Genomic DNA, 15,712 nt, shown 5'->3' with positions numbered 1-15,712 from the left:
CTGAGCTCAATTTCGAGTCTCATATCAAATGGTCTGAATAGTTCTGTAGATACGGTATTTCTGTTTGAAATGTTTTATGGATTTGCAAAAAAAATCTAAAAACCTGTTTTCACTTTGTCATTATGGTGTATTGTGTGTAGATAGATGAAGGGAAACATATGGGAAGCTTTGGAGTAAACTTTGTGGAAAGCTTTCGACATCTTGTAGAGTTCACGCATTGAAGAATTGAGACTGTTTTGATGGCAGGGGGGGGTGCAACTCATATTTAGGAAGGTGTTCCTAATGTTTTGTATACTCAGTGTATGGCACATGTTTTTTACTTTTCATAGTTCTGATGATTATGTTGAACAGTCTGGTTATTAAGTCTGATAGTTAAAGCTATGCTAGTCAGGGAAAGTCAGTGTATTTAGTCAGGTTGAGTCAATGTATTTAAGTTGAAGATTTACATAAATGTCAATGTTTACCTCACTGGTGGAATAAAATCAAAACAGTACTGGTTGAAACACGTTGAGAAATTAAGTTGAAACACGTCTGATTCAACCAGTGTGTGCCCAGTGAGAAGTGGACTGTCAGTTTCACACAGACTTAAGGAGGTACGAACATGATCATGCAACCAAGTCAAATATATAAATCAGCACCTCCCAGATGTACCCTTACCTAGTGCCCTACTGGTCCAGATGTACCCTTACCTAGTGCCCTACTGGTCCAGATGTGCCCTTACCTAGTGCCCTACTGGTCCAGATGTACCCCTACCTAGTGCACTACTGGTCCAGATGTGCCCTTACCTAGTGCCCTACTGGTCCAGATGTACCCTTACCTAGTGCCCTACTGGTCCACATGTACCCTTACCTAGTGCCCTACTGGTCCAGATGTACCCTTACCTAGTGCCCTACTGGTCCAGATGTACCCTTACCTAGTGCCCTACTGGTCCAGATGTACCCTTACCTAGTGCCCTACTGGTCCAGATGTACCCTTACCTAGTGCCCTACTGGTCCAGATGTACCCTTACCTAGTGCCCTACTGGTCCAGATGTACCCTAACCTAGTGCCCTACTGGTCCAGATGTACCCTTACCTAGTGCCCTACTGGTCCAGATGTACCCTTACCTAGTGCCCTACTGGTCCAGATGTACCCCTACCTAGTGCCCTACTGGTCCAGATGTACCCTTACCTAGTGCCCTACTGGTCCAGATGTACCCTTACCTAGTGCCCTACTGGTCCAGATGTACCCTTACCTACTGCCCTACTGGTCCAGATGTACCCTTACCTAGTGCCCTACTGGTCCAGATGTACCCTTACCTAGTGCCCTACTGGTCCAGATGTACCCTTACCTAGTGCCCTACTGGTCCAGATGTACCCTTACCTAGTGCCCTACTGGTCCAGATGTACCCTTACCTAGTGCACTACCGGTCCAGATGTACCCTTACCTAGTGCCCTACTGGTCCAGATGTACCCTTACCTAGTGCCCTACTGGTCCAGATGTACCCTTACCTAGTGCCCTACTGGTCCAGATGTACCCTTACCTAGTGCACTACCGGTCCAGATGTACCCTTACCTAGTGCCCTACTGGTCCAGATGTACCCTTACCTAGTGCACTACTGGTCCAGATGTACCCTTACCTAGTGCACTACTGGTCCAGATGTACCCTTACCTAGTGCCCTACTGGTCCAGATGTACCCTTACCTAGTGCCCTACTGGTCCAGATGTACCCTTACCTAGTGCCCTACTGGTCCAGATGTACCCTTACCTAGTGCCCTACTGGTCCAGATGTACCCTTACCTAGTGCCCTACTGGTCCAGATGTACCCTTACCTAGTGCCCTACTGGTCCAGATGTACCCTTACCTAGTGCCCTACTGGTCCAGATGTACCCTTACCTAGTGCCCTACTGGTCCAGATGTACCCTTACCTAGTGCCCTACTGGTCCACATGTACCCTTACCTAGTGCTCTACTGGTCCAGATGTACCCTTACCTAGTGCCCTACTGGTCCACATGTACCCTTACCTAGTGCCCTACTGGTCCACATGTACCCTTACCTAGTGCCCTACTGGTCCAGATGTACCCTTACCTAGTGCCCTACTGGTCCAGATGTACCCTTACCTAGTGCCCTACTGGTCCAGATGTACCCTTACCTAGTGCCCTACTGGTCCAGATGTACCCTTACCTAGTGCCCTACTGGTCCACATGTACCCTTACCTAGTGCTCTACTGGTCCAGATGTACCCTTACCTAGTGCCCTACTGGTCCACATGTACCCTTACCTAGTGCCCTACTGGTCCACATGTACCCTTACCTAGTGCCCTACTGGTCCAGATGTACCCTTACCTAGTGCCCTACTGGTCCAGATGTACCCTAACCTAGTGCCCTACTGGTCCAGATGTACCCTTACCTACTGCCCTACTGGTCCAGATGTACCCTTACCTACTGCCCTACTGGTCCAGATGTACCCTTACCTACTGCCCTACTGGTCCAGATGTACCCTTACCTACTGCCCTACTGGTCCAGATGTACCCTTACCTACTGCCCTACTGGTCCAGATGTACCCTTACCTACTGCCCTACTGGTCCAGATGTACCCTTACCTACTGCCCTACTGGTCCAGATGTACCCTTACCTACTGCCCTACTGGTCCAGATGTACCATTACCTAGTGCACTACTGGTCCAGATGTACCCTTACCTAGTGCTCTACTGGTCCAGATGTACCCTTACCTAGTGCCCTACTGGTCCAGATGTACCCTTACCTAGTGCCCTACTGGTCCAGATGTACCCTTACCTAGTGCCCTACTGGTCCACATGTACCCTTACCTAGTGCCCTACTGGTCCACATGTACCCTTACCTAGTGCCCTACTGGTCCAGATGTACCCTTACCTAGTGCCCTACTGGTCCACATGTACCCTTACCTAGTGCCCTACTGGTCCACATGTACCCTTACCTAGTGCCCTACTGGTCCAGATGTACCCTTACCTAGTGCCCTACTGGTCCAGATGTACCCTTACCTAGTGCCCTACTGGTCCAGATGTACCCTTACCTAGTGCCCTACTGGTCCACATGTACCCTTACCTAGTGCCCTACTGGTCCAGATGTACCCTTACCTAGTGCCCTACTGGTCCACATGTACCCTTACCTAGTGCCCTACTGGTCCAGATGTACCCTTACCTAGTGCCCTACTGGTCCACATGTACCCTTACCTAGTGCCCTACTGGTCCAGATGTACCCTTACCTAGTGCCCTACTGGTCCAGATGTACCCTTACCTAGTGCCCTACTGGTCCACATGTACCCTTACCTAGTGCCCTACTGGTCCAGATGTACCCTTACCTAGTGCCCTACTGGTCCAGATGTACCCTTACCTAGTGCCCTACTGGTCCACATGTACCCTTACCTAGTGCCCTACTGGTCCAGATGTACCCTTACCTAGTGCCCTACTGGTCCACATGTACCCTTACCTAGTGCCCTACTGGTCCACATGTACCCTTACCTAGTGCCCTACTGGTCCAGATGTACCCTTACCTAGTGCCCTACTGGTCCACATGTACCCTTACCTAGTGCCCTACTGGTCCAGATGTACCCTTACCTAGTGCACTACTGGTCCAGATGTACCCTTACCTAGTGCCCTACTGGTCCAGATGTACCCTTACCTAGTGCACTACTGGTCCAGATGTACCCTTACCTACTGCCCTACTGGTCCAGATGTGCCCTTACCTAGTGCCCTACTGTTCTACATGTACCCTTACCTAGTGCCCTACTGGTCCAGATGTACCCTTACCTAGTGACCTACTGGTCCAGATGTACCCTTACCTAGTGGACTACTGGTCCAGATGTACCCTTACCTAGTGCACTACTGGTCCAGATGTACCCTTACCTAGTGCCCTACTGGTCCAGATGTACCATTACCTAGTGCCCTACTGGTCCAGATGTACCCTTACCTAGTGCCCTACTGGTCCAGATGTACCCTTACCTAGTGCACTACTGGTCCAGATGTACCCTTACCTAGTGCACTACTGGTCCAGATGTACCCTACCTATTGCCCTACTTGTGACCAGTGTTAAAAGTTACAGTAATGATCCATGCTAGATGTGGACCAGTAGTGCACTAGGTAAGGGTACATATGGACCAGTAGTGCACTAGGTAAGGGTACATATGGACCAGTAGGGCACTAGGTAAGGGTACATCTGGACCAGTAGGGCACTAGGTAAGGGTACATATGGACCAGTAGTGCACTAGGTAAGGGTACATCTGGACCAGTAGGGCACTAGGTAAGGGTACATCTGGACCAGTAGGGCACTAGGTAAGGGTACATCTGGACCAGTAGGGCACTAGGTAAGGGTACATCTGGACCAGTAGGGCACTAGGTAAGGGTACATATGGACCAGTAGTGCACTAGGTAAGGGTACATATGGACCAGTAGTGCACTAGGTAAGGGTACATATGGACCAGTAGTGCACTAGGTAAGGGTACATATGGACCAGTAGTGCACTAGGTAAGGGTACATATGGACCAGTAGGGCACTAGGTAAGGGTACATCTGGACCAGTAGGGCACTAGGTAAGGGTACATATGGACCAGTAGTGCACTAGGTAAGGGCACATCTGGACCAGTAGGGCAGTAGGTAAGGGTACATCTGGACCAGTAGGGGATTAGGTAAGGGTACATCTGGACCAGTAGTCCACTAGGTAAGGGCACATCTGGACCAGTAGGGCACTGGGTAATGGTACATCTGGACCAGTAGGGCACTAGGTAATGGTACATCTGGACCAGTAGGGCACTAGGTAATGGTACATCTGGACCAGTAGGGCACTAGGTTAGGGTACATCTGGACCAGTAGTCCACTAGGTAAGGGTACATCTGGACCAGTAGGGCACTAGGTAAGGGTACATCTGGACCAGTAGAGCACTAGGTAAGGGTACATCTGGACCAGTAGGGCAGTAGGTAAGGGTACATCTGGACCAGTAGGGGACTAGGTAAGGGTACATCTGGACCAGTAGGGGACTAGGTAAGGGTACATCTGGACCAGTAGGGCACTAGGTAATGGTACATTTGGACCAGTAGGGCACTAGGTAATGGTACATCTGGACCAGTAGGGCACTAGGTTAGGGTACATCTGGACCAGTAGGGCACTAGGTAAGGGTACATCTGGACCAGTAGGGCACTAGGTAAGGGTACATCTGGACCAGTAGTGCACTAGGTAAGGGTACATCTGGACCAGTAGGGCACTAGGTTAGGGTACATCTGGACCAGTAGGGCACTAGGTAAGGGTACATCTGGACCAGTAGTGCACTAGGTAAGGGCACATCTGGACCAGTAGGGCAGTAGGTAAGGGCACATCTGGACCAGTAGGGCACTAGGTAATGGTACATCTGGACCAGTAGGGCACTAGGTAATGGTACATCTGGACCAGTAGGGCACTAGGTTAGGGTACATCTGGACCAGTAGTCCACTAGGTAAGGGTACATCTGGACCAGTAGGGCACTAGGTAAGGGTACATCTGGACCAGTAGGGCACTAGGTAAGGGTACATCTGGACCAGTAGGGCAGTAGGTAAGGGTACATCTGGACCAGTAGGGGACTAGGTAAGGGTACATCTGGACCAGTAGGGGACTAGGTAAGGGTACATCTGGACCAGTAGGGCACTAGGTAATGGTACATCTGGACCAGTAGGGCACTAGGTAATGGTACCTCTGGACCAGTAGGGCACTAGGTTAGGGTACATCTGGACCAGTAGGGCACTAGGTAAGGGTACATCTGGACCAGTAGGGCACTAGGTAAGGGTACATCTGGACCAGTAGTGCACTAGGTAAGGGTACATCTGGACCAGTAGGGCACTAGGTTAGGGTACATCTGGACCAGTAGGGCACTAGGTAAGGGTACATCTGGACCAGTAGGGCACTAGGTAAGGGTACATCTGGACCAGTAGGGCACTAGGTAAGGGTACATCTGGACCAGTAGGGCACTAAGTAAGGGTACATCTGGACCAGTAGTGCACTAGGTAAGGGTACATCTGGACCAGTAGGGCACTAGGTTAGGGTACATCTGGACCAGTAGGGCACTAGGTAAGGGTACATCTGGACCAGTAGTCCACTAGGTAAGGGTACATCTGGACCAGTAGGGCACTAGGTAATGGTACATCTGGACCAGTAGGGCACTAGGTAAGGGTACATCTGAATTAGGGCACTAGGTAAGGGTACATCTGGACCAGTAGTGCACTAGGTAAGGGTACATCTGGAAGAGTAGTGCACTAGGTAAGGGTACATCTGGACCAGTAGTGCACTAGGTAAGGGTACATCTGGACCAGTAGTGCACTAGGTAAGGGTACATCTGGAACAGTAGTGCACTAGGTAAGGGCACATCTGGACCAGTAGGGCACTAGGTAAGGGTACATCTGGACCAGTAGTCCACTAGGTAAGGGTACATCTGGACTAGTAGTGCACTAGGTAAGGGTACATCTGGACCAGTAGTGCACTAGGTAAGGGTACATCTGGACCAGTAGAGCACTAGGTAAGGGTACATCTGGACCAGTAGGGCACTAGGTAAGGGTACATCTGGACCAGAAGTGCACTAGGTAAGGGTACATCTGGACCAGTAGGGCACTAGGTAAGGGTACATCTGGACCAGTAGGGCACTAGGTAAGGGTACATCTGGACCAGTAGGGCACTAGGTAAGGGTACATCTGGACCAGTAGGGCACTAGGTAATGGTACATCTGGACCAGTAGGGCACTAGGTAAGGGTACATCTGGACCAGTAGGGCACTAGGTAAGGGTACATCTGGACCAGAAGGGCAATAGGTAGGGTACATCTGGACCAGTAGGGCAGTAGGTAAGGGTACATCTGGACCAGTAGGGCACTAGGTAAGGGTACATCTGGACCAGTAGGGCACTAGGTAAGGGTACATCTGGACCAGTAGGGCACTAGGTAAGGGTACATCTGGACCAGTAGGGCACTAGGTAAGGCTACATGTGGACCAGTAGGGCACTAGGTAAGGGTACATCTGGACCAGTAGGGCACTAGGTAAGGGTACATCTGGACCAGTAGAGCACTAGGTAAGGGTACATCTGGACCAGTAGTGCACTAGGTAAGGGTACATCTGGACCAGTAGGGCACTAGGTAAGGGTACATCTGGACCAGTAGTGCACTAGGTAAGGGTACATCTGGACCAGTAGTGCACTAGGTAAGGGTACATCTGGACCAGGAGGGCACTAGGTAAGGGTACATCTGGACCAGTAGTGCACTAGGTAAGGGCACATCTGGACCAGTAGTGCACTAGGTAAGGGTACATCTGGACCAGTAGGGCACTAGGTAAGGGTACATCTGGACCAGTAGAGCACTAGGTAAGGGTACATCTGGACCAGTAGGGCACTAGGTAAGGGTACATCCATGTCATGACGCTGATGTTGATGTTTGACGGGGCATTTCCTCACATTAAAACACATTACAGTAGCCCTATAGCCAGTGCTCTGGATGCGTCTCAAATTGCACCCTATTCTCATTATCGTGCACTACTAGGGAACGGGTGCCATTAGGGATGCTCCTCTGACTATATGATACATTAAGGCCAAATGGTTTTCCAATGGGAATCTCTCTGCTGAAATCACAACCAAATGAATTCCTGAAGTATTGTGTATCTGTTTAAGGTGTACCATTGTCTCAGTAGTGTGTATCTATTTAAGGTGCACCACTGTCTCAGTAGTGTGTATCTATTTAAGGTGCACCACTGTCTCAGTAGTGTGTATCTATTTAAGGTGCACCACTGTCTCAGTAGTGTGTATCTATTTAAGGTGCACCACTGTCTCAGTAAATTCATTTGACTCACAACCAGGCCCTTATCTCACAGCGCAGGAGAGGAAAGCACACGACCCACCTAGCATTTAATTAATCTGTTTATAATTAAAGCTATGCTAGCTAGCTAACCATCATTGGAAGGCACTGGTTTATGCTAATACATATAGCATCATCATTTTCATTCCTACCATGCCTGTATGCAGCCATGTATTCAAACACTATTACCCTGCCTATAGCCTGTATGTAGCCATGTATTCAAACACTACTACCCTGCCTGTAGCCTGTATGTAGCCATGTATTCAAACACTACTACCCTGCCTGTAGCCTGTATGCAGCCATGTATTTACACACTACTACCCTGCCTGTAGCCTGTATGCAGCCATGTATTCAAACACTACTACCCTGCCTGTAGCCTGTATGCAGCCATGTATTTACACACTACTACCCTGCCCATAGCCTGTATGTAGCCATGTATTCAAACACTACTACCCTGCCTGTAGCCTGTATGCAGCCATGTATTTACACACTACTACCCTGCCTGTAGCCTGTATGTAGCCATGTATTCAAACACTACTACCCTGCCCATAGCCTGTATGCAGCCATGTATTCAAACACTATTACCCTGCCTATAGCCTGTATGCAGCCATGTATTCAAACACTACTACCCTGCCTATAGCCTGTATGTAGCCATGTATTCAAACACTACTACCCTGCCTATAGCCTGTATGTAGCCATGTATTCAAACACTACTACCCTGCCCATAGCCTGTATGCAGCCATGTATTCAAACACTATTACCCTGCCCATAGCCTGTATGCAGCCATGTATTCAAACACTATTACCCTGCCTATAGCCTGTATGCAGCCATGTATTCAAACACTATTACCCTGCCTATAGCCTGTATGTAGCCATGTATTCAAACACTACTACCCTGCCCATAGCCTGTATGCAGCCATGTATTCAAACACTATTACCCTGCCCATAGCCTGTATGCAGCCATGTATTCAAACAATACTACCCTGCCTGTAGCCTGTATGCAGCCATGTATTCAAACACTATTACCCTGCCTGTAGCCTGTATGCAGCCATGTATTTACACACTACTACCCAGTCACTGCTCTCTGTTCTAAGGACTTGTCACTCTCGTCTTCCTCCTCGTCTGAGGAGGAGCAAGGATCGGACCAAAATGCAGCGTGGTTTGAATACATACTTTTTGAAATATCAATAACGAAGACGAAAAACACTTGATAAACTACAAAACAACAAAACGACGTGAACAGACCTGAACATGAGAACATAAAACATGAACGCACGAACAGGAACAAACAAACGAACGAACGAACGAATGAACGAAACAGTACCGTGTGGTGAACAAACACAGACACAGCAACAATCACCCACAAACAAACAGTGAGAACAGCCTACCTTAATATGGTTCTCAATCAGAGGAAACGTAAAACACCTGCCCCTGATTGAGAACCATATCAGGCTAGTTGAATGAACCCAACATAGAAACACATAACATAGAATGCCCACCCAGCTCACGTCCTGACCAACTAAACAAGACTAAACAAAGGAAAATAAGGTCAGGAACGTGACAGGACTTCCTGCTGTCTATTCTAGTTACTTCCTGCTGTCTGTTCTAATGACTTCCTGCTGTCTGTTCTAATGACTTCCTGCTGTCTGTTGTAATGACTTCCTGCTGTCTGTTGTAATGACTTCCTGCTGTCTGTTATAATGACTTCCTACTGTCTGTTATAATGACTTCCTGCTGTCTGTTATAATGACGTCCTGCTGTCTGTTGTAATGACTTCCTGCTGTCTGTTATAATGACTTCCTGCTGTCTGTTATAATGACTTCCTGCTGTCTGTTATAATGACTTCCTGCTGTCTGTTCTAATGACTTCCTGCTGTCTGTTGTAATGACTTCCTGCTGTCTGTTATAATGACTTCCTGCTGTCTGTTATAATGACTTCCTGCTGTCTGTTATAATGACTTCCTGCTGTCTGTTGTAATGACTTCCTGCTGTCTGTTATAATGACTTCCTGCTGTGTGTTATAATGACTTTCTGCTGTCTGTTGTAATGACTTCCTGCTGTCTGTTGTAATGACTTCCTGCTGTCTGTTCTAATGACTTCCTGCTGTCTGTTCTAATGACTTCCTGCTGTCTGTTATAATGACTTCCTGCTGTCTGTTGTAATGCCTTCCTGCTGTCTGTTGTAATGACTTCCTGCTGTCTGTTGTAATGACTTCCTGCTGTCTGTTCTAATGACTTCCTGCTGTCTGTTATAATGACTTCCTGCTGTCTGTTATAATGACTTCCTGCTGTCTGTTGTAATGACTTCCTGCTGTCTGTTATAATGACTTCCTGCTGTGTGTTATAATGACTTTCTGCTCTGTTGTAATGACTTCCTGCTGTCTGTTGTAATGACTTCCTGCTGTCTGTTCTAATGACTTCCTGCTGTCTGTTGTAATGACTTCCTGCTGTCTGTTATAATGACTTCCTGCTGTCTGTTCTAATGACTTCCTGCTGTCTGTTGTAATGACTTCCTGCTGTCTGTTATAATGACTTCCTGCTGTCTGTTATAATGACTTCCTGCTGTGTGTTATAATGACTTTCTGCTGTCTGTTGTAATGACTTCCTGCTGTCTGTTGTAATGACTTCCTGCTGTGTGTTATAATGACTTTCTGCTGTCTGTTATAATGACTTCCTGCTGTGTGTTATAATGACTTTCTGCTGTCTGTTGTAATGACTTCCTGCTGTCTGTTATAATGACTTCCTGCTGTCTGTTATAATGACTTCCTGCTGTCTGTTGTAATGACTTCCTGCTGTCTGTTGTAATGACTTCCTGCTGTCTGTTGTAATGACTTCCTGCTGTCTGTTCTAATGACTTCCTGCTGTCTGTGTAATGAGTTTCTACTGTCCTAACGAGTTCAAATCAATTTGTCCTCCAGGTGCCTTCAGATTGTTGAGTCATCTATAAAATCTAACGGCCCAATGACTTGTGTGATGTCAAGGTTGGTACAGTTAGCTAGGGAGGATGAGAGGGAGAGATGTTCCGCCATACAGAACCATTTAAACGTTTGGACAGCTACTCATTCCATGTTCTTTCTTTATTTTACTATTTTCTACATTGTAGAATAATAGTGAAGACATCAGATCTATGAAATAACACATATGGAATCACGTAGTAACCAAAACAATATTAAATAAATGAAAATATATTTTATATTTGAGATTCTTCAAAGTAGCCCAACTTTGCCTGATGACAGCTTTGCACACTCTTGGCATTCTCTCAACCAGCTTCATCTGGAATGCTTTTCCAACAGTCTTGAAGGAGTTCCCTCCCTCCCACACACACACACACACACACACACACACACACACACACACACACACACACACACACACACACACACACACACACACACACACACACACACACACACACACACACACACACACACACACACACACACACACACACACACACACACACACACACACACACAGAGGACGGGAGGGAGAGATGTCCAGCCAGTACAGGACTCATTTCATCCTCCAGAATAAGAGAAAACCATCACTTCAATAGTGTTCTAGTTAATAACTAATAAACATGATGAGGAGGAGGATGAGGAAGAAGAGAGTACCTATGTTGAACTCTTCGAAGGTGATGGCAGTGGAGGCACTTCCGAGGGCGTTGACGGCCGTGACGTTGACTCTGTAAGGGTAGCTACTGAACACCTCAAGGAACTTAACGTGACAGCGGTTCTTATGGACCGCGTCCCTGGTTGCTTCGAGGGACTTCTGGTTGTGTCTGAGAGAGAGACGGGGAAGGAAGGTGAAGAAGAGAGAGTTAGAGAATGATGTGGGGGGACAATGTTAGGCAGTGAAAGACCGAGACAGGGACATTAAAAAAATTAAATTAAATCTACATTTCAGAGTGGTTTTAAAGACCGGCAAGTTTCCATGAGCCAAGTTCCGCAAACAGCATCATCATCATCATTGGTCGGTTCTAGCTGACAGGATGGTGATATTCTGGGTGCTCCAGGCTGGTTAGGGGGCCGGAGGGTGAGGATTGCCCCCGGCCATCCCCAGGGGTATCATCTGGGCTGGGAACAGCGGGCCCTTCTCCTCTCTATCTCCTCCTCATGATTTCATAGATATCAGCTCCCTCTGGCTAGAACACCATCTAAATGTTAACTTCCTCTTACTATGCTAGAAGGAGCTAAATTATCTTTATGCTAAAGCTAGATTCTAACTTCCCTCTTATCAATGAGCTAAAGTCTATTTCAGATTCTAACTTCCCTCTTATCAAGGAGCTAAAGTCTATTTCAGATTCTAGCTTCCCTCTTATCAAGGAGCTAAAGTCTATCACAGATTCTAGCTTCCCTCTTATCAAGGAGATGAGGTTTATCTCAGATTCTAGCTTCCCTCTTATCAAGGAAATTACGTTAATCTCTGATTCTAGCTTCCCTCTTATCAAGGAGATTAAGTTTATCTCTGATTCTAGCTTCCCTCTTATCAAGGAGATGAGGTTTATCTCAGATTCTAGCTTCCCTCTTATCAAGGAAATTACGTTAATCTCTGATTCTAGCTTCCCTCTTATCAAGGAGATTACGTTTATCTCTGATTCTAGCTTCCCTCTTATCAAGGCGATGAGGTTTATCTCTGTGTGTGGGTGTTTAGAACAGAAGTTCGATGGCTCCTCCCCACTGACACTGGGCCAATAGGAACTAAGACTGATGTTGTGATTCTATAATGAATTGATCTGACATTTTATGAATTAAAATCCAGCAATGGTGATGTTGGTGTAATTATCTAAGGGCCAGTGGACCAGGATGTTACCAGGACCATAATTAGTCCCACATGGCACTCTATTTCCTCTCGCCAGAGTCCTGGACGTCAGCGAGTAAAGACTGTTACAGGTCGTTGTACTGAAGATGGTACAGAGGGTTAATTAGGATCAGTGTGTTCTCTATACTGGGGGTTAATAAGGATCAGTGTGTTCTCTATACTGGGGGTTAATACGGATCAGTGTGTTCTCTATACTGGGGGTTAATACGGATCAGTGTGTTCTCTATACTGGGGGTTAATACGGATCAGTGTGTTCTCTATACTGGGGGTTAATTAGGATCAGTGTGTTCTCTATACTGAGGGTTAATTAGGATCAGTGTGTTCTCTATACTGAGGGTTAATTAGGATCAGTGTGTTCTCTATACTGGGGGTTAATTAGGATCAGTGTGTTCTCTATACTGAGGGTTAATTAGGATCAGTGTGTTCTCTATACTGAGGGTTAATTAGGATCAGTGTGTTCTCTATACTGGGGGTTAATTAGGATCAGTGTGTTCTCTATACTGGGGGTTAATTAGGATCAGTGTGTTCTCTATACTGGGGGTTAATTAGGATCAGTGTGTTCTCTATACTGGGGGTTAATTAGGATCAGTGTGTTCTCTATACTGGGGGTTAATTAGGATCAGTGTGTTCTCTATACTGGGGGTTAATAAGGATCAGTGTGTTCTCTATACTGGGGGTTAATAAGGATCAGTGTGTTCTCTATACTGGGGGTTAATAAGGATCAGTGTGTTCTCTATACTGGGGGTTAATACGGATCAGTGTATTCTCTATACTGGGGGTTAATAAGGATCAGTGTGTTCTCTATACTGGGGGTTAATACGGATCAGTGTGTTCTCTATACTGGGGGTTAATACGGATCAGTGTGTTCTCTATACTGGGGGTTAATACGGATCAGTGTATTCTCTATACTGGGGGTTAATACGGATCAGTGTGTTCTCTATACTGGGGGTTAATACGGATCAGTGTGTTCTCTATACTGGGGGTTAATACGGATCAGTGTGTTCTCTATACTGGGGGTTAATAAGGATCAGTGTGTTCTCTATACTGGGGGTTAATACGGATCAGTGTGTTCTCTATACTGGGGGTTATTAAGGATCAGTGTGTTCTCTATACTGGGGGTTATTAAGGATCAGTGTGTTCTCTATACTGAGGGTTATTAAGGATCAGTGTGTTCTCTATACTGGGGGTTATTAAGGATCAGTGTGTTCTCTATACTGGGGGTTATTAAGGATCAGTGTGTTCTCTATACTGGGGGTTAATACGGATCAGTGTGTTCTCTATACTGGGGGTTAATACGGATCAGTGTGTTCTCTATACTGGGGGTTAAAACGGATCAGTGTGTTCTCTATACTGGGGGTTATTAAGGATCAGTGTGTTCTCTATACTGGGGGTTAATACGGATCAGTGTGTTCTCTATACTGGGGGTTAATACGGATCAGTGTGTTCTCTATACTGGGGGTTAATAAGGATCAGTGTGTTCTCTATACTGGGGGTTAATAAGGATCAGTGTGTTCTCTATACTGGGGGTTAATACGGATCAGTGTGTTCTCTATACTGGGGGTTATTAAGGATCAGTGTGTTCTCTATACTGGGGGTTATTAAGGATCAGTGTGTTCTCTATACTGGGGGTTATTAAGGATCAGTGTGTTCTCTATACTGGGGGTTATTAAGGATCAGTGTGTTCTCTATACTGGGGGTTATTAAGGATCAGTGTGTTCTCTATACTGGGGGTTATTAAGGATCAGTGTGTTCTCTATACAGAGGGTTAATACGGATCAGTGTGTTCTCTATACTGGGGGTTAATAAGGATCAGTGTGTTCTCTATACTGGGGGTTAATACGGATCAGTGTGTTCTCTATACTGGGGGTTATTAAGGATCAGTGTGTTCTCTATACTGGGGGTTATTAAGGATCGGTGTGTTCTCTATACTGAGGGTTATTAAGGATCAGTGTGTTCTCTATACTGGGGGTTATTAAGGATCAGTGTGTTCTCTATACTGGGGGTTATTAAGGATCAGTGTGTTCTCTATACTGGGGGTTAATACGGATTAGTGTGTTCTCTATACTGGGGGTTAATACGGATCAGTGTGTTCTCTATACTGGGGGTTAATACGGATCAGTGTGTTCTCTATACTGGGGGTTATTAAGGATCAGTGTGTTCTCTATACTGGGGGTTAATACGGATCAGTGTGTTCTCTATACTGGGGGTTAATACGGATCAGTGTGTTCTCTATACTGGGGGTTAATAAGGATCAGTGTGTTCTCTATACTGGGGGTTAATAAGGATCAGTGTGTTCTCTATACTGGGGGTTAATACGGATCAGTGTGTTCTCTATACTGGGGGTTATTAAGGATCAGTGTGTTCTCTATACTGGGGGTTATTAAGGATCAGTGTGTTCTCTATACTGGGGGTTATTAAGGATCAGTGTGTTCTCTATACTGGGGGTTATTAAGGATCAGTGTGTTCTCTATACTGGGGGTTATTAAGGATCAGTGTGTTCTCTATACTGGGGGTTATTAAGGATCAGTGTGTTCTCTATACTGGGGGTTAATACGGATCAGTGTGTTCTCTATACTGGGGGTTAATACGGATCAGTGTGTTCTCTACACTGGGGGTTATTAAGGATCAGTGTGTTCTCTATACTGGGGGTTATTAAGGATCAGTGTGTTCTCTATACTGGGGGTTATTAAGGATCAGTGTGTTCTCTATACTGGGGGTTATTAAGGATCAGTGTGTTCTCTATACTGGGGGTTATTAAGGATCAGTGTGTTCTCTATACTGGGGGTTATTAAGGATCAGTGTGTTCTCTATACTGGGGGTTATTAAGGATCAGTGTGTTCTCTATACTGGGGGTTAATACGGATCAGTGTGTTCTCTATACTGGGGGTTAATACGGATCAGTGTGTTCTCTATACTGGGGGTTAATAAGGATCAGTGTGTTCTCTATACTGGGGGTTAATAAGGATCAGTGTGTTCTCTATACTGGGGGTTATTAAGGATCAGTGTGTTCTCTATACTGGGGGTTAATAAGGATCAGTGTGTTCTCTATACTGGGGGTTAATACGGATCAGTGTGTTCTCTATACTGG

General features: G+C 46.3%; 1 protein-coding gene across 2 annotated transcripts in view; it reads right to left on the bottom strand.

Moving 5' to 3' along the window:
• The window catches only part of LOC129869518 (ciliary neurotrophic factor receptor subunit alpha-like), a 574,739-nt gene that overhangs the window by 95,222 nt on the left and 463,805 nt on the right, over positions 1-15,712 (bottom strand). For both annotated transcript variants that reach the window (XM_055944002.1, XM_055943994.1), the window contains one exon: positions 11,418-11,584. In XM_055944002.1, coding sequence (XP_055799977.1) covers positions 11,418-11,584 — 167 coding nt within the window. The remainder of the gene's footprint in view (positions 1-11,417; positions 11,585-15,712) is intronic.

This window comes from Salvelinus fontinalis, chromosome 2 (genome assembly GCF_029448725.1).
Source record: "Salvelinus fontinalis isolate EN_2023a chromosome 2, ASM2944872v1, whole genome shotgun sequence".
In the NCBI taxonomy this organism is placed as follows: domain Eukaryota; kingdom Metazoa; phylum Chordata; class Actinopteri; order Salmoniformes; family Salmonidae; genus Salvelinus; species Salvelinus fontinalis.
The sequence above is the reverse complement of the archived record's forward strand: the minus strand, read 5'-3'. Positions and strand labels throughout refer to the sequence as shown.